The sequence below is a fragment of the Bombina bombina genome, chromosome 3, assembly GCF_027579735.1.
Source record: "Bombina bombina isolate aBomBom1 chromosome 3, aBomBom1.pri, whole genome shotgun sequence".
In the NCBI taxonomy this organism is placed as follows: domain Eukaryota; kingdom Metazoa; phylum Chordata; class Amphibia; order Anura; family Bombinatoridae; genus Bombina; species Bombina bombina.
This window is the reverse complement of record NC_069501.1, coordinates 559,208,073-559,234,812: the sequence shown is the minus strand read 5'-3', so window position 1 is coordinate 559,234,812 and position 26,740 is coordinate 559,208,073. Positions and strand designations below refer to the sequence as shown.

The window sequence follows — 26,740 nt, the reverse complement described above, 5'->3', positions numbered from 1 at the left end:
CCCCCCTAACTTAAATATAATTAAAATAAATCTAAAAAAAAACTACTATTAATAACTAAATAATTCCTATTTAAAACTAAATACTTACCAGTAAAATAAACCCTAAGCTAGCTACAATATAACTAATAGTTACTTTGTAGCTAACTTAGGGTTTATTTTTATTTTACAGACAAGTTTGTATTTATTTTAACTAGGTAGAATAGTTAGTAAATAGTTATTAACTATTTACTAACTACCTAGATAAAATAAATACAAATTTACCTGTAAAATAAAACCTAACCTGTCTTACACTAACACCTAACATTACACTACAATTAAATAAATTAACTAAATTAAATACAATTACTAAATTATAAAAAAAACAACACTAAATTATACAAAATAAAAAACAAATGACAAGATATTTAAACTAATTACACCTAATCTAATAGCCCTATCAAAATAAAAAAGCCCCCCCCAAAATAAAAAAAAACCCTAGCCTAAACTAAACTACCAATAGCCCTTAAAAGGGCCTTTTGCTGGGCATTGCCCCAAAGAAATTAGTTCTTTTACCTGTAAAAAAAATACAAATACCCCCAACAGTAAAACCCACCACCCACACAACCAACCCCCCAAATAAAACCCTAACTAAAAAAACCTAAGCTCCCCATTGCCCTGAAAATGGCATTTGGATGGGCATAGCCCTTAAAAGGGCATTTAGCTCTATTGCTGCCCAAAGTCCCTAATCTAAAACTAAAACCCACCCAAATAAACCCTTAAAAAAGCCTAACACTAACCCCCGAAGATCCACTTAAAGTTTCTGAAGAGCCGACATCCATCCTCAACGAAGCGGCAGAAGTCCTCATCGAAGCCAGCAGAAGTCTTCATCCAAGCGGGCCAAAGTCCTCCTCGAAGCTGGCAGAAGTGGTCCTCCAGACGGGCAGAAGTCTTCATCCAGACGGCATCTTCTATCTTCATCCATCCGGCGCGGGTCCATCTTCAAGACATCCGGCGCAGAGCATCCTCTTCTTCCGATGACTCCCGACGAATGAAGGTTCCTTTAAGTAACGTCATCCAAGATGGCGTCCCTTAGATTCCGATTAGCAAGTTAGCAACGCACCCCTCTTACCGCAAAACTCGTAATCTAGCCGTAAGCTTTTAAATACTTTGGGTAATGTACATACCCATTGGTTTTAATAAAAGTTTGCTGAACTTTATGGAAGCCTGAGTTTTATTGGACCTTTATCTGGGCACTCCCGAGCCCCTACATCCTCTTGAGGATCAGTTCGCAGGGAAACTGAGATCTCAGCTTGCACCACTTAGCACATTGGTGCTGCTTATTTTGTAAGTATATTTTCTCTCTCAAGATTTGCCATTGTTGGTTATACTCGCAGTATTATACTAGGAGGCGCCCTCTTTTTTGTGATCTCCATTCACAGATATTTGGATCAACATCATCTTACTGCAGATGGTGTCACTGTGCATCATTCAACAATTCCGCGCACTTTGCACAAGGAGAAGCTGTATGGGAGAGTGATGCGAAAGAAGCCTTTTCTGCACAAACCACAAACAGAGTTGCTTGAGGTATGCAAACGCACATTTGGACAAGCCAGCTTCATTTTGAAAGAAGGTGCTGTGGACTGATGAAACAAAGATTGAGTTATTTGGTCATAACAAGGGGCGTTATGCATGGCGGCAAAAGAACACAGCATTCCAAGACAAACACTTGCTACCCACAGTAAAATTTGGTGGATGTTCCATCATGCTGTGGGGCTGTGTGGCCAGTGCCGGTACTGGGAATCTTGTTAAAGTTGAGGGTCGCATGGATTCCACTTAATATCAGCAGATACTTGAGAATAATGTTGAGGAATCAGTCACAAAGTTGAAGTTACGCTGGGGCTGGATATTTCAACGACGACCCAAAACACTGCTCAAAATCTACTCTGGCATTTATGCAGAGGAACAAGTACAATGTTCTGGAATGGCTATCCCAGTCCCCAGACCTAAATATCATTGAAAATCTGTGGGGTGATTTGAAGCGGGCTGTCCATGTTTGGCAACCATCAAACCTAACTGAACTGGAGATGTTTTACAAGGAGGAAGGGTCCAAAATCCAGACACTCATTACAGGCTATAGGAAGCTCTACTAAATATTGATGCAATTTTTCTGTTTGGGTGCCTAAATTTATGCACCTGTAATTTCGTTTTGATGCATATTGCAAATTTTCTGTTAATCCAATAAACCTCATTTTACTACTGAAATATTGCTGTGTCCTTCAGTTATTTGACAGATCAAAATGAAATTTCTGATCCAAACACCCAATTATTTATAAAAACAGAATTTATGCTTACCTGATAAATTACTTTCTCCAACGGTGTGTCCGGTCCACGGCGTCATCCTTACTTGTGGGAATATTCTCTTCCCCAACAGGAAATGGCAAAGAGCCCAGCAAAGCTGGTCATATGATCCCTCCTAGGCTCCGCCTACCCCAGTCATTCGACCGACGTACAGGAGGAAATATGCATAGGAGAAACCATATGATACCGTGGTGACTGTAGTTAGAGAAAATAATTCATCAGACCTGATTAAAAAAACCAGGGCGGGCCGTGGACCGGACAAACCGTTGGAGAAAGTAATTTATCAGGTAAGCATAAATTCTGTTTTCTCCAACATAGGTGTGTCCGGTCCACGGCGTCATCCTTACTTGTGGGAACCAATACCAAAGCTTTAGGACACGGATGAAGGGAGGGAGCAAATCAGGTCACCTAAATGGAAGGCACCACGGCTTGCAAAACCTTTCTCCCAAAAATAGCCTCTGAAGAAGCAAAAGTATCAAATTTGTAAAATTTGGCAAAAGTGTGCAGTGAAGACCAAGTCGCTGCCTTACATATCTGGTCAACAGAAGCCTCGTTCTTGAAGGCCCATGTGGAAGCCACAGCCCTAGTGGAGTGAGCTGTGATTCTTTCAGGAGGCTGCCGTCCGGCAGTCTCATAAGCCAAACGGATAATGCTTTTAAGCCAAAAAGAAAGAGAGGTAGAAGTTGCTTTTTGACCTCTCCTTTTACCAGAATAAACAACAAACAAAGAAGAAGTTTGTCTGAAATCTTTAGTGGCCTCTAAATAGAATTTTAGAGCACGGACTACGTCCAAATTGTGTAACAAACGTTCCTTCTTTGAAACTGGATTCGGGCACAAAGAAGGTACAACTATCTCCTGGTTAATATTCTTGTTGGAAACAATTTTCGGAAGAAAACCAGGCTTAGTACGCAAAACCACCTTATCTGCATGGAACACCAGATAGGGCGGAGAACACTGCAGAGCAGATAACTCAGAAACTCTTCTAGCAGAAGAAATTGCAACCAAAAACAAAACTTTCCAAGATAATAACTTAATATCTACGGAATGTAAGGGTTCAAACGGAACCCCTTGAAGAACTGAAAGAACTAGATTAAGACTCCAGGGAGGAGTCAAAGGTCTGTAAACAGGCTTGATTCTAACCAGAGCCTGAACAAACGCTTGAACGTCTGGCACAGCTGCCAGCCTTTTGTGAAGTAAAACAGATAACGCAGAAATCTGTCCCTTCAGAGAACTTGCAGATAATCCTTTCTCCAAACCCTCTTGTAGAAAGGATAAAATCCTAGGAATTTTTATCTTGTTCCATGGGAATCCTTTAGATTCACACCAATAGATATATTTTTTCCATATCTTATGGTAAATTTTTCTAGTTACAGGCTTTCTAGCCTGAATCAGAGTATCTATTACAGAATCTGAAAACCCACGCTTTGATAAAATCAAGCGTTCAATCTCCAAGCAGTCAGTTGGAGAGAAACCAGATTCGGATGTTCGAATGGACCTTGAACAAGAAGGTCCTGTCTCAATGGTAGCTTCCTTTGTGGAGCTGATGACATATTCACCAGGTCTGCATACCAAGTCCTGCTTGGCCACGCAGGAGCTATCAAGATCACCGAAGCCCTCTCCTGGTTGATCCTGGCTACCAGCCTGGGAATGAGAGGAAACGGTGGGAAAACATAAGCTAGGTTGAAGGTCCAAGGTGCTACTAGTGCATCCACTAGAGTCGCCTTGGGATCCCTGGATCTGGACCCGTAACAAGGAACCTTGAAGTTCTGACGAGACGCCATCAGATCCATGTCTGGAATGCCCCATAATTGGGTTATTTGGGCAAAGATTTCCGGGTGGAGTTCCCACTCCCCCGGATGGAATGTCTGACGACTCAGAAAATCCGCTTCCCAATTTTCCACTCCTGGGATGTGGATTGCAGACAAGTGGCAGGAGTGATCCTCCGCCCATTGAATTATCTTGGTCACTTCCTCCATCGCCAGGGAACTCCTTGTTCCCCCCTGATGGTTGATATATGCGACTGTCGTCATGTTGTCTGATTGAAACCTTATGAATTTGGCCTTTGCTAGATGAGGCCAAGCTTTGAGAGCATTGAATATCGCTCTCAGTTCCAGAATGTTTATCGGGAGAAGAGATTCTTCCCGAGACCATAGACCCTGAGCTTTCAGGGGTTCCCAGACCGCGCCCCAGCCCACCAGACTGGCGTCGGTCGTGACAATGACCCACTCTGGTCTGCGGAAGCTCATTCCCTGTGACAGGTTGTCCAGGATTAGCCACCAACGGAGTGAATCTCTGGTCCTTTGATCTACTTGAATCGTCGGAGACAAGTCTGTATAATCCCCATTCCACTGTCTGAGCATGCACAGTTGTAATGGTCTTAGATGAATTCGTGCAAAAGGAACTATGTCCATTGCTGCAACCATCAATCCTATTACTTCCATGCACTGCGCTATGGAAGGACGAAGAACAGAATGAAGAACTCGACAAGAGCTTAGAAGTTTTGATTTTCTGACCTCTGTCAGAAAAATTCTCATTTCTAAGGAGTCTATTATTGTTCCCAAGAAGGGAACTCTTGTTGACGGGGAAAGAGAACTTTTTTCTATGTTTACTTTCCATCCGTGAGATCTGAGAAAGGCTAGGACGATGTCCGTATGAGCCTTTGCTTTTGACAGAGACGACGCTTGAATCAGGATGTCGTCCAAGTACGGTACTACTGCAATGCCCCTTGGTCTTAGAACCGCTAGAAGGGACCCTAGTACCTTTGTGAAAATTCTCGGAGCAGTGGCTAATCCGAATGGAAGTGCCACAAACTGGTAATGCTTGTCCAGAAAAGCGAACCTTAGGAACTGATGATGTTCCTTGTGGATAGGAATATGGAGGTACGCATCCTTTAAATCCACCGTGGTCATAAATTGACCTTCCTGGATGGTAGGAAGGATCGTTCGAATGGTTTCCATTTTGAACGATGGAACCCTGAGAAATTTGTTTAAGATCTTGAGATCTAGAATTGGTCTGAACGTAACCTCTTTTTTGGGAACTATGAACAGGTTGGAGTAAAACCCCATCCCTTGTTCTCTTATTGGAACTGGATGAATTACTCCCATCCTTAACAGGTCTTCTACACAATGTAAGAATGCCTGTCTTTTTATTTGGTTTGAAGATAATTGAGACCTGTGGAACCTTCCCCTTGGGGGTAGTTCCTTGAATTCCAGGAGATAACCTTGAGAAACTATTTCTAGTGCCCAAGGATCCTGAACATCTCTTGCCCAGGCCTGAGCAAAGAGAGAAAGTCTGCCCCCCACCAGATCCGGTCCCAGATCGGGGGCCATCCCTTCATGCTGTTTTGGTAGCAGTGGCAGGCTTCTTGGCCTGCTTACCCTTGTTCCAGCCTTGCATCGGTCTCCAGGCTGGTTTGGGTTGAGAAGTATTACCCCTCTTGCTTAGAGGATGTAGAAGTAGAGGCTGGTCCGTTTCTGCGAAAGGGACGAAAATTAGGCTTATTTCTAGCCTTAAAAGACCTATCCTGAGGAAGGGCGTGGCCCTTTCCTCCGGTGATGTCTGAAATAATCTCCTTCAAATCAGGACCAAACAGTGTTTTGCCCTTGAAAGGGATGTTAAGCAATTTTGTCTTGGAAGACACATCCGCTGACCAAGACTTTAGCCAGAGCGCTCTGCGCGCCACGATAGCAAACCCTGAATTTTTCGCCGCTAATCTCGCTAATTGCAAAGCGGCATCTAGAATAAAAGAGTTAGCCAATTTAAGTGCATGAACTCTGTCCATAACCTCCTCATACGAAGATTCTTTATCGAGCGACTTTTCTAGTTCTTCGAACCAGAAACACGCTGCCGTAGTGACAGGAACAATGCATGAAATTGGTTGAAGAAGGTAACCTTGCTGAACAAACATTTTTTAAAGCAAACCCTCTAATTTTTATCCATAGGATCTTTAAAAGCACAACTATCTTCTATGGGAATAGTAGTGCGTTTGTTTAGAGTAGAGACCGCCCCCTCGACCTTAGGGACTGTCTGCCATAAATCCATTCTGGGGTCGACTATAGGAAATAATTTCTTAAATATAGGGGGAGGCACAAAAGGTATGCCGGGCCTTTCCCATTCCTTGTTTACTATGTCCGCCACCCGCTTGGGTATAGGAAAAACATCGGGGGGCACCGGAACCTCTAGGAACTTGTTCATCTTACATAATTTCTCTGGAATGACCAAATTGTCACAATCATCCAGAGTAGATAATACCTCCTTAAGCAGTGCGCGGAGATGTTCTAATTTAAATTTAAATGTCACAACATCAGGTTCAGCTTGATGAGAAATTTTTCCTGAATCTGAGATTTCTCCATCAGACAAAACCTCCCTCCTGGCCCCTTCAGATTGGTGTGAGGGTATGTCAGAAGCGTTATCATCAGCGTCCTCTTGCTCTTCAGTGTTTAAAACAGAGCAATCGCGCTTTCTTTGATAAGTAGGCATTTTAGATAAAATATTTGCAATAGAATTATCCATAACAGCCGTTAATTGTTGCATAGTAATAAGTATTGGCGCACTAGATGTACTAGGGGCCTCTTGTGTGGGCAAAACTGGTGTAGACACAGAAGGGGGTGATGCAGTACCATGCTTACTCCCCTCATCTGAAGAATCATCTTGGGCACTATTATTATCTGTGGCATCATTGTCCCTACTTTGTTTGGACACCCTGTCACAATTATCACATATATTTAAATGGGGAGACACATTGGCTTTCATACATATAGAACATCGTTTATCTGATGGTTCAGACATGTTAAACAGGCTTAAACTTGTCAACAAAGCACAAAAAACGTTTTAGAATAAAACCGTTACTGTCACTTTAAATTTTAAACAGAACACACTTTATTACTGAATATGCGAAAAAGTATGAAGCAATTGTTCAAAATTCACCAAAATTTCACCACAGTGTCTTAAAGCCTTAAAAGTATTGCACACCAAATTTGAAAGCTTTAATGGTCTTAGATGAATTCGTGCAAAAGGAACTATGTCCATTGCTGCAACCATCAATCCTATTACTTCCATGCACTGCGCTATGGAAGGACGAAGAACAGAATGAAGAACTCGACAAGAGTTTAGAAGTTTTGATTTTCTGACCTCTGTCAGAAAAATTCTCATTTCTAAGGAGTCTATTATTGTTCCCAAGAAGGGAACTCTTGTTGACGGGGAAAGAGAACTTTTTTCTATGTTTACTTTCCATCCGTGAGATCTGAGAAAGGCTAGGACGATGTCCGTATGAGCCTTTGCTTTTGACAGGGGGAGGCACAAAAGGTATGCCGGGCCTTTCCCATTCCTTGTTTACTATGTCCGCCACCCGCTTGGGTATAGGAAAAACATCGGGGGGCACCGGAACCTCTAGGAACTTGTTCATCTTACATAATTTCTCTGGAATGACCAAATTGTCACAATCATCCAGAGTAGATAATACCTCCTTAAGCAGTGCGCGGAGATGTTCTAATTTAAATTTAAATGTCACAACATCAGGTTCAGCTTGATGAGAAATTTTTCCTGAATCTGAGATTTCTCCATCAGACAAAACCTCCCTCCTGGCCCCTTCAGATTGGTGTGAGGGTATGTCAGAAGCGTTATCATCAGCGTCCTCTTGCTCTTCAGTGTTTAAAACAGAGCAATCGCGCTTTCTTTGATAAGTAGGCATTTTAGATAAAATATTTGCAATAGAATTATCCATAACAGCCGTTAATTGTTGCATAGTAATAAGTATTGGCGCACTAGATGTACTAGGGGCCTCTTGTGTGGGCAAAACTGGTGTAGACACAGAAGGGGGTGATGCAGTACCATGCTTACTCCCCTCATCTGAAGAATCATCTTGGGCACTATTATTATCTGTGGCATCATTGTCCCTACTTTGTTTGGACACCCTGTCACAATTATCACATATATTTAAATGGGGAGACACATTGGCTTTCATACATATAGAACATCGTTTATCTGATGGTTCAGACATGTTAAACAGGCTTAAACTTGTCAACAAAGCACAAAAAACGTTTTAGAATAAAACCGTTACTGTCACTTTAAATTTTAAACAGAACACACTTTATTACTGAATATGCGAAAAAGTATGAAGCAATTGTTCAAAATTCACCAAAATTTCACCACAGTGTCTTAAAGCCTTAAAAGTATTGCACACCAAATTTGAAAGCTTTAACCCTTAAAATAACGGAACCGGAGCCGTTTTTACATTTAACCCCTATACAGTCCCAGGAATCTGCTTTGCTGAGACCCAACCAAGCCCAGAGGGGAATACGATACCAAATGACGCCTTCTATAAGCTTTTTCAGTGGATCTTAGCTCCTCACACATGCATCTGCATGCCTTGCCTTCCAAAAACAACTGCGCATTAGTGGCGCGAAAATGAGGCTCTGCCTATGACTAGAGAAGGCCCCCATCTGAAAAAGGTGTCCATACAGTGCCTGCCGTTTTTTAACAACAATCCCCAAGATTATAATAACTATAAAGCGCTATAATCTGTCAAATATGCTTAGCAAGTAATCGTTTTAGCCCAGAAAAATGTCTACCAGTTTTTTAAGCCCTTATAAAGCCTTTATTCTTATACTTAATCTAAGAAAATGGCTTACCGGTCCCCATAGGGGAAAATGACAGCCTTCCAGCATTACCAAGTCGTGTTAGAAATGTGGCCATCATACCTCAGGCAGAAAAGTCTGCCAACTGCTTCCCCCAACTGAAGTTACTTCATCTCAACAGTCCTGTGTGGAAACAGCAATCGATTTTAGTAACGTTTGCTAAAATCATCTTCCTCTCACAAACAGAAATCTTCTTCTCTTTCCTGTTTCAGAGTAAATAGTACATACCAGCACTATTTTAAAATAACAAACACTTGATTGAAGAATAAAAACTACATTTAAACACCAAAAAACTCTTAGCCATCTCTGTGGAGATGTTGCCTGTGCAACGGCAAAGAGAATGACTGGGGTAGGCGGAGCCTAGGAGGGATCATATGACCAGCTTTGCTGGGCTCTTTGCCATTTCCTGTTGGGGAAGAGAATATTCCCACAAGTAAGGATGACGCCGTGGACCGGACACACCTATGTTGGAGAAATAAAATCATGGAAATTGTCAGGGGTGCCTAAACTTTTGCATACAACTGTGTATGTGTGTGTGTATATATATATATATATATATATATATATATATATATATATATATATATATAGGGAGTGCAGAATTATTAGGCAAATGAGTATTTTGACCACATCATCCTCTTTATGCATGTTGTCTTACTCCAAGCTGTATAGGCTCGAAAGCCTACTACCAATAAAGCATATTAGGTGATGTGCATCTCTGTAATGAGAAGGGGTGTGGTCTAATGACATCAACACCCTATATCAGGTGTGCATAATTATTAGGCAACTTCCTTTCCTTTGGCAAAATGGGTCAAAAGAAGGACTTGACAGGCTCAGAAAAGTCAAAAATAGTGAGATATCTTGCAGAGGGATGCAGCACTCTTAAAATTGCAAAGCTTCTGAAGCGTGATCATCGAACAATCAAGCGTTTCATTCAAAATAGTCAATAGGGTCGCAAGAAGCGTGTGGAAAAACCAAGGCGCAAAATAACTGCCCATGAACTGAGAAAAGTCAAGCGTGCAGCTGCCAAGATGCCACTTGCCACCAGTTTGGCCATATTTCAGAGCTGCAACATCACTGGAGTGCCCAAAAGCACAAGGTGTGCAATACTCAGAGACATGGCCAAGGTAAGAAAGGCTGAAAGACGACCACCACTGAACAAGACACACAAACTGAAACGTCAAGACTGGGCCAAGAAATATCTCAAGACTGATTTTTCTAAGGTTTTATGGACTGATGAAATGAGAGTGAGTCTTGATGGGCCAGATGGATGGGCCCATGGCTGGATTGGTAAAGGGCAGAGAGCTCCAGTCCGACTCAGACGCCAGCAAGGTGGAGGTGGAGTACTGGTTTGGGCTGGTATCATCAAAGATGAGCTTGTGGGGCCTTTTTGGGTTGAGGATGGAGTCAAGCTCAACTCCCAGTCCTACTGCCAGTTTCTGGAAGACACCTTCTTCAAGCAGTGGTACAGGAAGAAGTCTGCATCCTTCAAGAAAAACATGATTTTCATGCAGGACAATGCTCCATCACACACGTCCAAGTACTCCACAGCGTGGCTGGCAAGAAAGGGTATAAAAGAAGAAAATCTAATGACATGGCCTCCTTGTTCACCTGATCTGAACCCCATTGAGAACCTGTGGTCCATCATCAAATGTGAGATTTACAAGGAGGGAAAACAGTACACCTCTCTGAACAGTGTCTGGGAGGCTGTGGTTGCTGCTGCACGCAATGTTGATGGTGAACACATCAAAACACTGACAGAATCCATGGATGGCAGGCTTTCGAGTGTCCTTGCAAAGAAAGGTGGCTATATTGGTCACTGATTTGTTTTTGTTTTGTTTTTGAATGTCAGAAATGTATATTTGTGAATGTTGAGATGTTATATTGGTTTCACTGGTAAAAATAAATAATTGAAATGGGTATATATTTGTTTTTTGTTAAGTTGCCTAATAATTATGCACAGTAATAGTCACCTGCACACACAGATATCCCCCTAAAATAGCTATAACTAAAAACTACTTCCAAAACTATTCAGCTTTGATATTAATGAGTTTTTTGGGTTCATTGAGAACATGGTTGTTGTTCAATAATAAAATTAATCCTCAAAAATACAACTTGCCTAATAATTCTGCACTCCCTGTATATATATATATATATATATATATATATACACACACACATATATATATATATATATATATATATATATATACACACACACACACACACACACATATATATATATTTTCAGGAGAAGATATTGGGTTGAGAAAAATCATGTTAAAAAAGAACAAGAAATATAGTTAGTGTGCTATAACATTACTTTTTAAATTTTTATTTTTTAACAAGTAACAATCCAGTTTCATATATATATATATATATATATATATATATATATATATATATATATATATATACACACATATACACCTTTAATCCTCTAATTCTCTGCATGTTTCTAAGCCTCCTCTTATCTCAGTGCACTTTAGTAGCTTTTCACAGCCAGACAGTGCTAGTTCATATAGATGACATTGAGCTCACTCCCATCGAGTTATGCAGGAACCAGCACTAAATGGGTAAAATGCAAGTTTGTAAAAAGCACTGAGGTAAGTGGGCAGTCTGCAGAGGCTTAGATACAATGGTAATGTAAAACTGGGGAATGGGTAATAAAGGGATTATCTATATTTTTAAACAATAACATTTTTCAAGCAGACTGTCCCTTTAACCGTGATTTATCACTTTTGTGCTACCGCTTTTACAAGCATTGTTTAGCCTCGCTCTTCCTCTCTTTATTGTGTTGTCTTTTATGATTATTGTTATAATGGTGTCTTATTTACCTCACTTGATGATGGTCTGTATAACTATATTTTATATCTAAACTCTCTTTAATTGTTTGTTGTATCATTAAAGTTTCAATAAAATATTTAAAATAAAAAAACATTTCTGTAAAACAGGTAGACAAAATGAGCAGAAAATAATTTATTTTTCCAGTAACAAAACCAGAAATGCATGTTTTTCTTCCAGATATACTGCTCCAAGAACAGCACCCTTGGTAATAAAGAAAACAAGGAATCACTGGAGTAGTGTTATCATACATTTATACAGTTAATCCCTTCAGGGTCCACGTTTATTTGCACATTTCTGTTTGTACATGATTCTGATTTTCACAGTCTGCTTATGATATATAAAAAAACAAAAAAAAAAACAAAAAAAAAAAACACCACTTCACTCACACTTCCCAGATGCCTCTTACACTCATCTCCATCATGCATACATAGCAGCAACACTCAACACTTTCTCTTGTCCACATCTTCATCCATTCTTTTGTTCCAAGGTTGCTCTACCACTCAGTCCTGGACCAAATTATGGAACATGAGAATTGAGTTGTAGATTTTTAAGGCTGGTCCGAGTTTTATGCCAAGTATCTTCACAAGGTCACCCTGAGTCAACAATAGAAAAGCCTCCCCGTCTATCTGCTGGAAAGAGAAGAGGTTATGATGAGGAGTGATGTGGTAGAGGGTACTGGGGAAAGGCCAGAGTTTTATTTGGGTACAGGACAACTAGTTCACTGTAGAGGGTACAATAATAAAAGGAGAGGCAAATTTTGAAGACAAAATCTTGCAACATGCTCTTTGCTACTACTAAAGAGCATAGAGGGACTGAGATCCCATGAATTGGGAGAACACAATCAGTGTGGGCGTGGGAGTTATTAAAGGATTTAAACACTGCTTTTTATCTCACAGACAAAATTAACCACTGTTCTATACTTGACAGAAATGCAGTAAAATGTCTTACCTCTTCTCTGAAGATTGAGGCTTGTTCATTACAACCAGGAAGCTGGTGCACAAATTTAGCCACCTTAAAAGAAAATGAAGAGGTAATAAGAAAAGGGAGGTGAGAGGGGAAGAGGCAAAAATGGAAGAAAATAAAGAAGGCATTTATAAGAGTGTAAAAGTAATGTGTATGTAATGGGTATCCAGTAAAGCAATATAAACATATCTTTTGCTGTTCAGCTTCTCGTTCCAATTATTTTCATTTAGTTTCTCCATCAAATTATCTTCATTTAGTTACTCTCTTCCTATAGAACATCTCTCGTCTATGGAGAACTCTTCAGTTCCCCTTTTTTATTCCTATTTTTCCACAATATCCTAGTCCCTTTTCTGATTAATTTTCTCTAACTCTAGGTTACACCTTTTTGTTCTAGCAAATAGTTTTTTTGTTCCGTCAAGACATTATTCACTATCCCTTATTAGCTATTCATTTCCCACCTTACCAATCTTCCACCCTCACATATCTCACCTCCTCTGAATTCCATTTGCTAACAGTCTGAGCAGTGTATGAGGACACTTCAGGAAGTAGACGGCACTGCTGCTCCCAGCACAGGTGTATTCGGTGACCAGGGTCTGAGGACAAGGACGTCATGAATACAGACTGGTGAAGAGCTTGTTCTAAACTCAGTTCTGAGTCTGTAAAAAATAGCATACAGTGGCATTCATTGAACAGGACATTTGGTGCAAAAGCTCCCCATATTACAGTATTATTAAAAATGCACCAAATTTCATGTGTAATTTGAATTGATCCATTTTTTCATTGTCAAAAGCACACAAAATGTCAGTTGCAGAATGTATATTTTTATATAAATCTAACAGTGCCAACGTTTAGCTTACTTTAATAATCACGGTTATAATATACGCCCAGACATATTGCATAGGTTGCACAAATCTGTGCATCAGATTATGTCATAGATATACATCTACTGCACTATACAGAACAGTTCTATCATTCCTTCATTTATATTTTGTCCTTTAAAATAAGTGTTGTGGACACACCCTTGTGGTCTGTTAGAGCAATTGCAAGCAAATATTAAAGTGACATTTTAGTGTATGTTTTTGTCATTTTTCTTTTAATTTTGTGTAAAATACTGTGGAACTTTAAGATAAGTGTAAATTATGGAAATTCAAGCTATAAAAACTCCAGGTAGAGCATGAGAGGAAGCTAATAGGACATAATAGGAAACATTTGTGACAACCATTACCATTGTCAATAAACTCCTAAATAATCTAGCTTAGAGGGAGTAGTTTCATAAAAATCTACCTTTATGACTCATTTTCATCAAAGCAGAAAACCAAGAGACCATTAGCAGGGCCTCTAGGTCCATTCAGAGTCACAAAAGATGATTTAGACAAAGAAAACAGGTTACATTTTTTATACATAAAAAACGTTACTGTCTCTTTAAATTGTAAAGTGTAACTTTTTATTTTTGAGTGCTGAAAGAAACAACTACTGCAGATTACATTTACCCCTCAGCCTGTGCTTGAAGAACCTTGCTGAGGAGCCCTGCTACCAAATGCATTTAATAAAAAAATAAAAAAAGTAACAAATTTAGCCCAAAAAAAGGTCCGGAACTCAGCTGAAAAGCTGTGTGACCTCTGTGTAGACATTAAAGGCTGAGAGTCCAGCACTTGACGATACTGTCTTATTTGAAAATAACCAGTGTTTTGGAAACATGTCCGGAAGTCAGCTGAACGCTGTACGACCATTGCGTAGACGTTAAAGACTGCGAGTCTAGCACTGGACGTTACTGTCTTAATTGTAATTAACCGGTGTCTAGCTGAAGCGCTATCTGGTTCTACCCCTACGTCACTGTCTCAGCTTTATTAAACAGTGACTCTTGAGTAGGAAGGGCGCGGGCCAAATTGGCGCCACACAAACTCCGCCCATCAATTTTGGAGGTGTAGGAGATCCTCTTTTCTTGTTTGCTTGTGGGTTTGTACATTTTGCGCTGGTCTTTGATCAGTTTTTATAATGAATGAACTACAATCTCCTGGTTAATATTCTATGAAGATATTACCTTGGGCAAAAAACTATAATGTGTACGCAGTAACGTCTTATCCTGATAAAAAAAAAGATACAGCTCTTCACAAGAAAGAGTAGATTACTAAGATACTCTCTTTGCTGAAGAAATAGCCAAAAGAAAGAATACCTGAATGTCCAACTCATGCATAGGTTCAAATGGATGAGCTGGTAAAACTCTCAAAACCAAGTTGAGATTCCATGGACAGGCAATTGGTTTTATAACCGGACTCTGCAAAAAGCTTGAATAACTGGAAGCCTATCAATATTTCTATATAATAACACAAAAGTAGAAATGTGACCTTTCAAAGTACTAGCTGAAAAGCCCTGAAGAAATTTCAGAATTCTAAACAAATGTCAACAAAAAACCTATTTCAACACACCATGAAAAATAAAACTTCCATACTTTGCTACATCTTCCTGGTAACTGGTTTTCGAGTCAGAATAAGAGTATCAACCACTGAATGTGAAAAGTCCATTTGAGAAAGAATCACCCGTTCAAACTCCAAGCAGTCAAATTGAGAGATTCAAGATTTTGATGAAAGAAGGGTCCCTGTGATAACAGATCTAGACATAGAGGAAGACATCATGGTGTAACACTGGACATTTGAACAAAATTCACTTACCAAGTTCTGTGTGGCCATGAAGGAGTTATCAGAATGGTCAATGTGTGTTCCTGCTTGAGACAAGCAATTGCTCCATTGATGGTTCGAAATAGATAAAATAAGTGAAATGACAAAAACAATGCTAGAGCATCTTTCAATTCTTCTTGGGGTCTATGTACCTTGCCCCATACCTGGGGAGCTTTTGTGATTCATCTGTGAAGCCATTAAGTCTATCTCTAGCAGACCCAAACGCTGCATCAACTGAATGTGGATTGTAGAAATTGTACACTGTTGGCACTCTGCCCATGACAAAATGCAAGATACTTTATCCATTGCTAGAACACTGCGTGTATCTTTCTGGTGATTGATGTAGGCTACCACAGTTATGTTATCTGATTGAAAACAAATGCATGCTAACGCTCTAAGAGAAGGACAAGCCTGCAGAGCCCTGAAAATTGCACAAAGTTCTAGAATATTGATTGGTAACCTTGCCTCCTGAGGAGAACAAACTACCTGTGATCGGCGAGATTCCTAGGTCGTGTCTGTGGTAATTTCCCATGAGGGACAAAGAAATGAGATTCCCTGTGAGATAACGTGATGAGACGTCCACCATGATAGGGAACGCTTTAATGAGGGATCCAATTGAATTACCTAAGATGAGTGCAATCCCCATTCCACTGATTCAACATGCAGAGCTAAAGAGGTGCATACGTGCAAAAGGGATGACGTATGATGCTGTCACTATCAAACTTACTACCTCAATACACTGGGCCACTGTAGGATGAGTCAAGGATTGAAGATTTAGACGAGTTGAAGTTTGAGCTTGCGTTGCTCTGTCAAATACAGACGCATGGCAATAGTCTCCTGCGAAGAAACAACAGTAGTTGATTGATCTATTAATAAAAGTAAGGATGGTGCCTGAACCAAAATATTGTCCAGGCAAGGCACTACAGCTATACCCTTATCCCTAACGACCAACAATAAAGCCCCAAGGACCTTGTTTAAGATCCTGGGCGCTGTGGCTAATCCAAAAGGAAGGGCTACAAACTGGTAGTGTTTGTCCGGAATAAGGTAAACAGAAGAAACTGACAGTGATCCCTGTGAATAGCTATGTGAAGGTACACATCCTTTAACTCTATAGTGGACATGAACTGAAGGAAGAATGGTTCTATTAGTTTCTATCTTGAATGAAGGAACTCATGAAAAACTTGTTCAAGGCTTTCAAATATATAATGGGTCTGAAAGTTCCCACTTTCTTCGGAACAATGAAAAGATAGGAACAGGAACCTTGACCTCGTTCCGAAGGCAGAACTGGAAAAAAACGCCCCATGCTTTCTAGCTCTTGAACAGATTGAAAAGGGCACTTTTCTAATTGAAAATCTTTGGGATGTGTGACAGGAGGAACCTCCCTGGAGGAGGCTGTGACGGAAAACCTATTCTGTAACCTTGTGATACTATATCTAGTACACAACGGTCCTGAACAGACTGAGACCAGGTCTTCTGAAAAAAGCCTCAACCTGCCTCTATCAGCAACAAGTCTGAGCCGGGGACCGCACCTTCATGCTGATTTAGAATTGGAAAGATATTTCTTGTTATGTTTTGGATTTGATCCATACTGGATTAGGATTCCATTATGACTTTGAGGAGTTTGATTTTTGAGAAGACAATGAACTTTGGTTTAGAGACTGACAAATGAAACAAAATCTATTATTAGATATACCTTGGCTTAGAGTCCTGGACCCCTAAAGTTTGCAATATTTCCTGAAGTAAAGAGTGCAAATGCTCAACCTTAAAATAAAGGAAGTAGCCTCAGAGTCCTGATCAAGATTAAAATTGTGGTTTTAAGAGGTTAATTCCCCCCTCTGAAGACGGATAGACGTCAGAGTCTTAATCCTCAACTGATTTGGCAGAAATAGTTAAGTTAGATAAAATCACCTCTAGAAGGCAAATGAGAGGAAAAAACAAAAATGTATGCTTACCTGATAAATGTATTTCTCTTTCTTGACACAATGAGTCCACGGATCATCTAATTACTATTGGGAATATCACTCCTGCCCAGCAGGAGGCGGTGTCTGAAGTTTATAACAAAAAACCCTGTCCTTAAGAAACAATAGGGCGGGCCGTGGACTCATCGTGTCAAGAAATAAATACATTTATCAGGTAAGCATAGATTTTGTTTTCTTTCTAATGACACGATGAGTCCACAGATCATCTAATTACTATTGAGAATCAATACCCAAGCTAGAGGACACAGATGATAGGGAGGGACAAGACAGGGAACCTAAATGGAAGGCACCACTGCTTGAAGAACATAAATTATAACATTTATAGAATTTAGAAAAAGTGTGGAGAGAGGACCAAGTTGCAGCCTTACAAATATGTTCCACAGAAGCTTCATTTTTGAATGCCCAGAAAGAGGAAACAGCCCTCGTAGCTGTAACTCTCTCAGGAGGCTGTTATCCAGCAGTTTCATAGGCCAAGGAAATGATACTCTTCAGCCACAAAGAAAGAGAAGTAGCCGTAGATTTCTGTCCTTTAAATTTTCCAGAGAAAATCACAAACAGAGCAGAAGACTGAAGAAAATCCTTAGTCGCACTGCCAATAAAATTTCAATGCACGCACCACGTCTAGATTGTGCAGCAGACGTTCCTTCTGAGAAGAAGGGTTAGGACACAAGGACGGAACAACAATCTGAAACCACATTAGGGAGAAACCCTAACATACGGCTAGATTGCGTTATAAGGGGTTCGGTACTAACTTGCACGTTATTGTCACCGTTCACTTACCTACAGCGCTGGTATTACAGGTTTTCATAAACCCGGCGTTAAAAGACAAGAAGTGAGCGTTGAGCAAACTTGTGCTCCATACCGCACTCCAATACCAGCGCTGCTTAAGTCAGCGGTGAGCTGGTTTTACGTGCTCGTGCACGATTTCCCCATAGACATCAATGGGGAGAGCCAGCTGAAAAAAAGTCTAACACCTGCAAAAAAGCAGCGTAAAGCTCTGTAACGCAGCCCCATTGATTCCTATGGGGAAAGAAAATTTATGTTCACACCTAACACCCTAACATGAACCCAGAGTCTAAACACCCCTAATATTACACTTATTAACCCCTAATCTGCCGCCCCCGACATCGCCAACACCTACATTATACTTATTAACCCCTAATCTGCCGCTCCGGACATCGCTGCCACTATAACATATTAACCCCTAAACTACCGCACTCCCGCATCTCAAACACTATTTAAATACTATTAACCCCTAATCTGTCACCCACAACGTCGCTGCCACTATACTAAAGTTATTAACCCCTAAACCTAAGTCTAACCCTAACCCTAACACCCACTAACAAATATAATTACAATAAATCTAAAGAAAACCTACTATTAATAACTAAATAATTCCTATTTAAAACTAAATACTTACCTGTAAAATAAACCCTAAGATAGCTACAATATAACTAATAGTTACATTGTATTTAGCTTAGGGTTTATTTTTATTTTACAGGCAAGTTTGTATTTATTTTAACTAGGTAGAATAGTTACTAAAAAATTATTAACTATTTACTAACTACCTAGCTAAAATTAATACAAAATTTACCTGTAAAATAAAACCTAACCTGTCTTACACTAACACCTATCCTTACAGTACAATTAAATAAATTACCTAAATTAAATACAATTAACAAAATTAAATACAAATACCTAAATTACAAAAACAAACAAACACTAAATTACACAAAATAAAAAAAACAAATTACAAGATATTTAAACTAATTACACCTAATCTAATAGCCCTATCAAAATAAAAAAAGCCCCCCAAAATAAAAAAACCCCTAGCCTAAACTAAACTACCAATAGCCCTTAAAAGGGCCTTTTGCGGGGCATTGCCTTAATTCCGATTGGCTGATAGAATTCTATCAGCTAATCGGAATCTAAGGGACGCCATCTTGGATGACGTCACTTAAAGGAACCTTCATTCGTCGGGAGTCGTCGGAAGAAGAGTATGCTCCGCGCCGGATGTCTTAAAGACGAACCCGCTCCGTGCTGTCTGGATGAAGACTTCTGCCCGTCTGGAGGACCACTTCTCCCGGCTTCCTTGACGATGGATGTCCGGTCTTCAAAACTGTAAGTGGATCTTCGGGGGTTAGTGTTAGGTTTTTTTAAGGGTTTATTGGGTGGGTTTTAGTTTTAGATTAGAGTTTGGGCAGCAATAGAGCTAAATGCCCTTTTAAGGGCAATGCCCATCCAAATGCCCTTTTCATGGCAATGGGGAGCTTAGGTTTTTTTTAGTTAGGGTATTATTTGGGGGGTTGGTTGTGTGGGTGGTGGGTTTTACTGTTGGGGGTTGTTTGTATTTTTTTTTACAGGTAAAAGAGCTGATTTCTTTGGGGCAATGCCCCGCAAAAGGTCCTTTTAAGGGTTCTTGGTAGTTTAGTTTAGGGTTTTTTTTTATTTGGGGGGGCTTTTTTTATTTTGATAGGGCTATTAGATTAGGTGTAATTAGTTTAAATATCTTGTAAATTCGTTTTTTATTTTGTGTAATTTAGTTGTTTTTTTTTGTAATTTAGGTATTTGTATTTAAATTTTGTTAATTGTATTTAATTTAGGTAATTTATTTAATTGTACTGTAAGGTTAGGTGTTAGTGTAAGACAGGTTAGGTTTTATTTTACAGGTAAAGTTGTATTTATTTTAGCTAGGTAGTTAGTAAATATTTAATAACTATTTAGTAACTATTCTACCTAGTTAAAATAAATACAAACTTGCATGTAAAATAAAAATAAACCCTAAGCTAGATACAATGTAACTATTAGTTATATTGTAGCTAGCTTAGGGTTTATTTTACAGGTAAGTATTTAGTTTTAAATAGGAATTATTTAGTTAATGATAGGAATTTTTAGTTAGATTTATTTTAATTATATTTAAGTTAGGGGGTGTTAGGGTTAGACTTACGTTTAGGGGTTAATAAATTTAATATAGTGGGGGCGGCAGATTAGGGGTTAATAAATGTAGGTAAGTGGCGGCGATATTAGGGGCGGCATATTAGGGGTTAATAATATTTAACTAGTGTTTGCGAGGCGGGAGTGCAGCGTTTTAGGGGTTAATATGTTTATTATAGTGGCGGCGATGTCGGGAGCGGCAGATTAGGGGTTAATAATTTTATTTTAGTGTTTGCGATGCAGGAGGGCCTTGGTTTAGGGGTTAATAGGTAGTTTATGGGTGTTAGTGTACTTTTTAGCATTTTAGTTATGAGTTTTATGCTACAGCTTTACGAATGCGTTACGAATCTTGCGAGATAGGCTGTACCGCTCACTTTTTGGCCTAAAAAAAAAGTCCCATTGAAAAAAGACTTTACGAAAGTTGCGTAAGTTAATTTGCAGTACGGCCAAAAAAGTGTGCGGGACAGCTGTACCTACAAGGCTCGTAATAGCAGCGGTAGTGAAAAAGCAGCGTTATTAGCCTTAACGCTGCTTTTTTACTCATAAACGCAAAACTCGTAATCTAGCCGTTAGTACACAAAACTACCTTATCCGAATGATAAATAAGGTAAGGTGACTCATACTGTAATGCCGAGAGCTCTGAAACTCTACAAGCAGATGAAATAGCAGCAAAAAACAAAACCTTCCAAGATTACAACTTAATATCTAAGGAATGCATAGGCTCAAACGGAGCATGTTGAAGAACTTTATGAACTAGATTAAGACTCCAAGGAGGAGTAACCGATTTAAACACAGGCCTGATTCTGACCAAGGCCTGACAGCTGTAACAAAATAGATAAGGCAGAAATTTGACCCTTTAGGGAACTTGCCGATAAACCCTTCTCCAAACCCTCTTGGAGAAGAGACAAAATTCTAGGAATCCGAACTCTACTCCAAGAGTAGCCTTAGGATTCACACCAATGCAGATATTTATCTTATGGTAAATCTTTCTAGTCACAGGCTTACGAGCCTGGATCAAGGTCTCAATGACTGACTCTGAATATCCACACTTGGATAAAATTAAGCTTTCAATCTCCAAGCAGTCAGCTTCAGAGAAACTAAATTTGGATGAAGGAAGGGCCCTTGAAGTAGAAGCCTCCAAGGTGGAAGAGATGACATCTCCAACAGGTCTGCATACCAGATCCTGCGAGGCTACGCCAGTGCTATGAGGATCACCGACACCCTTTCCTGTTTGATTTGAGCAATGACTCGTGGGAGGAGAGCGAACAGGAGAAATAGGTATGCAAGGCTGAAATTCCAAGGTACCGCCAGAGCGTCTATCAGTACCGCCTGAGGATCCCTTGACTTTGACCTGTACCTCGGAAGCTTGGCATTCTGCCGAGATGCCATGAGATCCAACTCCATCTGTCCCCATTTGAGAATCAAGCTGGAGAACACTTCCGGATGGAGTTCCCACTCCCCCAGGTGAAAGGTCTGTCTGCTCAGAAAATCTGCCTCCCAGTTGTGCACTCCTGGGATGCAGATCGCCTACAGGCAGCAGTTGTGGGACTCCACCCACTGAATTATCTTGGCTACCTCTGCATTGGCCAAGGAACTCTGAGTTCCCCCTTGATGGTTGATGTAAGCCACTGAAGTTATGTTGTCCGAATGGAACCTGATAAACCTGGCCGATGCTAACTGAGGCCAGGCCAGAAGAGCATTTAAGATTGCTCTCAGCTTCAGAATGTTTATGGGTAAAACAGACTCCGACTGAGTCCATGTCCCCTGTGCCTTTAGAGAGCCCCAGACTGCTCCCCATCCCAGTAGGCTGGCGTCCGTTGTCACAATCACCCAGGTGGGTCTGCGAAAGCAGGTTCCCTGGGAGAGGTTCCTGAGACAACCATCAAAGAAAAGAATCCCTGATCTCCTGCTCCAGAAGTATTCGTGGAGACAGATCTGCATAATCTTCGTTCCACTGTCTGAGCATGCATAACTGCAGAGGTCTGAGGTGGAAACGGGGAAACGGGATGATCAGACCGATTACCTCCATGCATTTTGCCACTGATGGCCAAGGAGAGGACTGAAGCGCTAGACAGGAATTGAAAATCTTTGATTTCCTGACTTCTGTCAGACAAATCTTCATTGATAAGGAATCTATTATGGTTCCCAAGAAAATTACCCTTGTAGTTGGAACTAAGGATCTCTTTTCCAAATTCACCTTCCATCCATGAGATTGCAGGAAAGATAACAATATTTCCGTGTGGGATCTTGCTTGTTGAAAGGATGGCGCCTGAACCAGAATGTCGTCCAGATAAGGCGCCACTGCAATGCCCCGCAATCGGAGCAGTGGCAAGGCCTAATGGAAGAAGTGTTGGTCTAGAAATGCAAACCTCAGAAACTTGTGATGGTCCCTGTGGATGGGAACATGCAGGTACGCATCCTTTAAAACTACCGTTGTCATAAATTGACCCTCTTGAACCAAGGGAAGAATGGAACGAATAGTTTCCATCTTGAAGGATGGTACTCTGAGGAATTTGTTTAGACTTTTGAGATCTAAAATTGGTCTGAAGGTTCCCTCTTTTTTGGGAACCACAAACAGATTGGAGTAGAACCCCGGACCCTGTTCCTGCATTGGGATGGGAACTATCACTCCCAGGTCGGAAAGATCCCGAACACAGTTTAAGAACACCTCTCTTTATATCTGGTCTACAAATAATCTTGAAAACAGAAACCTGCCCCTGGGAGGTAAGGTCTTGAACTCTAGTTTGTATCCCTGGGACACGATGTCCTGAACATCCCGAACCCAAGCCTGAGCGAAGGAGGAAAGTCTGCTCCCTACACATCCGGTCCCGGATTGGGGGCAGACCCTCCATGATACTTTTGAGTCAATAACGGGCTTCTTGGATTGTTTTCCCTTGTTCCAAGACTGGTTGGGCCTCCAAGAAGGCTTGGACTGTTCATGCGTGAAAGAAGGAGAGGAAGGCTTACCCTTGAAGTTTTGAAAGGAACGAAAATTACTCTGACGTCCCTTCTGCTTATTCCTCTTATCCTGAGGGAGGAAATGACCCTTTCCTCCCATAATGTCAGAAACTATTTTGTCAAACCCGGCCCAAACAAGGTCCTTCTCTTGTAAGGGATCGCCAAAAGCTTAGACTTAGATGACACATCCGCAGACCAAGATTTTAACCATAAAGCTCTGCGGGCCAGTACGGCAAAACCGGAAATCTTTGCTCCCAGTTTAATAACCTATAGGGAAGCATCCGTAATAAAGGAATTGGCCAACTTAAGGGCCTTGATCCTATGCTGGATCTCTTCGAGGGGAGTGTCTGTCCGAATAGAATCAGACAATGCATCAAACCAGTATGCTGCCGCACTAGTGATGGTGGCAATACACACCGCAGGTTACCAGTGTAAACCCCTGTGTACATACATTTTCTTGAGTAACCCTGCTATAGGAAACATCTTAAATATAGGGGATGGAGAAAAACATAATTTATGCTTACCTGATAAATTCCTTTCTTCTGTTGTGTGATCAGTCCACGGGTCATCATTACTTCTGGGATATAACTCCTCCCCAACAGGAAATGCAAGAGGATTCACCCAGCAGAGCTGCATATAGCTCCTCCCCTCTACGTCAGTCCCAGTCATTCGACCAAGAATCAACGAGAAAGGAGTAACCAAGGGTGAAGTGGTGACTGGAGTATAATTTAAAAGATATTTACCTGCCTTAAAACAGGGCGGGCCGTGGACTGATCACACAACAGAAGAAAGGAATTTATCAGGTAAGCATAAATTATGTTTTCTTCTGTTATGTGTGATCAGTCCACGGGTCATCATTACTTCTGGGATACCAATACCAAAGCAAAAGTACACGGATGACGGGAGGGATAGGCAGGCTCATTATACAGAAGGAACCACTGCCTGAAGAACCTTTCTCCCAAAAATAGCCTCCGAAGAAGCAAAAGTGTCAAATTTGTAAAATTTGGAAAAAGTATGAAGTGAAGACCAAGTTGCAGCCTTGCAAATCTGTTCAACAGAGGCCTCATTCTTAAAGGCCCAAGTGGAAGCCACAGCTCTAGTGGAGTGAGCTGTAATTCTTTCAGGAGGCTGCTGTCCAGCAGTCTCATAGGCTAAACGTATTATGCTACGAAGCCAAAAAGAGAGAGAGGTAGCAGAAGCTTTTTGACCTCTCCTCTGTCCAGAGTAAACGACAAACAAGGAAGAAGTTTGGCGAAAATCTTTAGTTGCCTGCAAGTAGAACTTGAGGGCACGAACTACATCCAGATTGTGTAAAAGACGTTCCTTCTTTGAAGAAGGATTTGGACACAAGGATGGGACAACAATCTCTTGATTGATGTTCCTGTTAGTGACTACCTTAGGTAAGAACCCAGGTTTAGTACGCAGAACTACCTTGTCTGAGTGAAAAATCAGATAAGGGGAATCACAATGTAAGGCTGATAACTCAGAGACTCTTCGAGCCGAGGAAATAGCCATTAAAAACAGAACTTTCCAAGATAACATTTTTATATCAATGGAATGAAGGGGTTCAAACGGAACACCCTGTAAAACGTTAAGAACTAAGTTTAAACTCCATGGTGGAGCAACAGCTTTAAACACAGGCTTGATCCTAGCTAAAGCCTGACAAAAGGACTGGACGTCTGGATTTTCTGACAGACGTCTGTGTAACAAGATGGACAGAGCTGAAATCTGTCCCTTTAATGAACTAGCTGATAAACCCTTTTCTAAACCTTCTTGTAGAAAAGACAATATCCTAGCGATCCTAACCTTACTCCAGGAGTAACCTTTGGATTCGCACCAGTATAGGTATTTCCGCCATATTTTATGGTAAATCCTTCTGGTAACAGGCTTCCTAGCCTGAATCAGGGTATCAATAACCGACTCAGAAAAACCACGTTTTGATAAAATCAAGCGTTCAATTTCCAAGCAGTCAGCTTCAGAGAAGTTAGATTTTGATGTTTGAATGGACCCTGTATCAGAAGGTCCTGTCTTAGAGGTAGAGACCAAGGCGGACAGGATGACATGTCCACTAGATCTGCATACCAAGTCCTGCGTGGCCATGCAGGTGCTATTAGAATTACTGATGCTCTCTCCTGTTTGATTTTGGCAATCAATCGAGGAAGCAGCGGGAAGGGTGGAAACACATAAGCCATCCTGAAGTTCCAAGGTGCTGTCAAAGCATCTATCAGAACTGCTCCCGGATCCCTGGATCTGGACCCGTAGCGAGGAAGTTTGGCGTTCTGGCGAGACGCCATGAGATCTATCTCTGGTTTGCCCCAACGTCGAAGTATTTGGGCAAAGACCTCCGGATGAAGTTCCCACTCCCCCGGATGAAAAGTCTGGCGACTCAAGAAATCCGCCTCCCAGTTCTCCACTCCCGGGATGTGGATTGCTGACAGGTGGCAAGAGTGAGACTCTGCCCAGCGAATTATCTTTGATACTTCCATCATTGCTAGGGAGCTTCTTGTCCCTCCCTGATGGTTGATGTAAGCTACAGTCGTGATGTTGTCCGACTGAAACCTGATGAACCCCCGAGTTGTTAACTGGGGCCAAGCCAGAAGGGCATTGAGAACTGCTCTCAATTCCAGAATGTTTATTGGAAGGAGACTCTCCTCCTGATTCCATAGTCCCTGAGCCTTCAGAGAATTCCAGACAGCGCCCCAACCTAGTAGGCTGGCGTCTGTTGTTACAATTGTCCAGTCTGGCCTGCTGAATGGCATCCCCCTGGACAGGTGTGGCCGATAAAGCCACCATAGAAGAGAATTTCTGGTCTCTTGATTCAGATTCAGAGTAGGGGACAAATCTGAGTAATCCCCATTCCACTGACTTAGCATGCATAATTGCAGCGGTCTGAGGTGTAGACGTGCAAAAGGTACTATGTCCATTGCCGCTACCATTAAGCCGATCACCTCCATGCATTGAGCTACTGACGGGTGTTGAATGGAATGAAGGACGCGGCATGCATTTTGAAGCTTTGTTAACCTGTCTTCTGTCAGGTAAATCTTCATTTCTACAGAATCTATAAGAGTCCCCAAGAATGGAACTCTTGTGAGAGGAAAGAGAGAACTCTTCTTTTCGTTCACTTTCCATCCATGCGACCTTAGAAATGCCAGAACTAACTCTGTATGAGACTTGGCAGTTTGAAAGCTTGAAGCTTGTATTAGAATGTCGTCTAGGTACGGAGCTACCGAAATCCCTCGCGGTCTTAGTACCGCTAGAAGGGCACCCAGAACCTTTGTGAAGATTCTTGGAGCCGTAGCCAATCCGAATGGAAGAGCTACAAACTGGTAGTGCCTGTCTAAGAAGGCAAACCTTAGATACCGGTGATGATCTTTGTGGATCGGTATGTGAAGGTAAGCATCCTTTAAATCCA

General features: G+C 41.0%; 1 protein-coding gene across 2 annotated transcripts in view; it reads right to left on the bottom strand.

The window, feature by feature from the left end:
* Positions 1-11,936: 11,936 nt before the first annotated feature.
* LOC128653667 (lethal(3)malignant brain tumor-like protein 3) overlaps positions 11,937-26,740 on the bottom strand; it is a 112,955-nt gene continuing 98,151 nt past the window's right edge. For both annotated transcript variants that reach the window (XM_053707082.1, XM_053707083.1), the window contains exons 20-22: positions 13,272-13,438; positions 12,768-12,830; positions 11,937-12,448 (exon numbers count right to left, since the gene is read on the bottom strand). In XM_053707082.1, the coding sequence (XP_053563057.1) occupies positions 12,320-12,448; positions 12,768-12,830; positions 13,272-13,438 (359 nt within the window). In that variant the 3' untranslated portion in view covers positions 11,937-12,319. The remainder of the gene's footprint in view (positions 12,449-12,767; positions 12,831-13,271; positions 13,439-26,740) is intronic.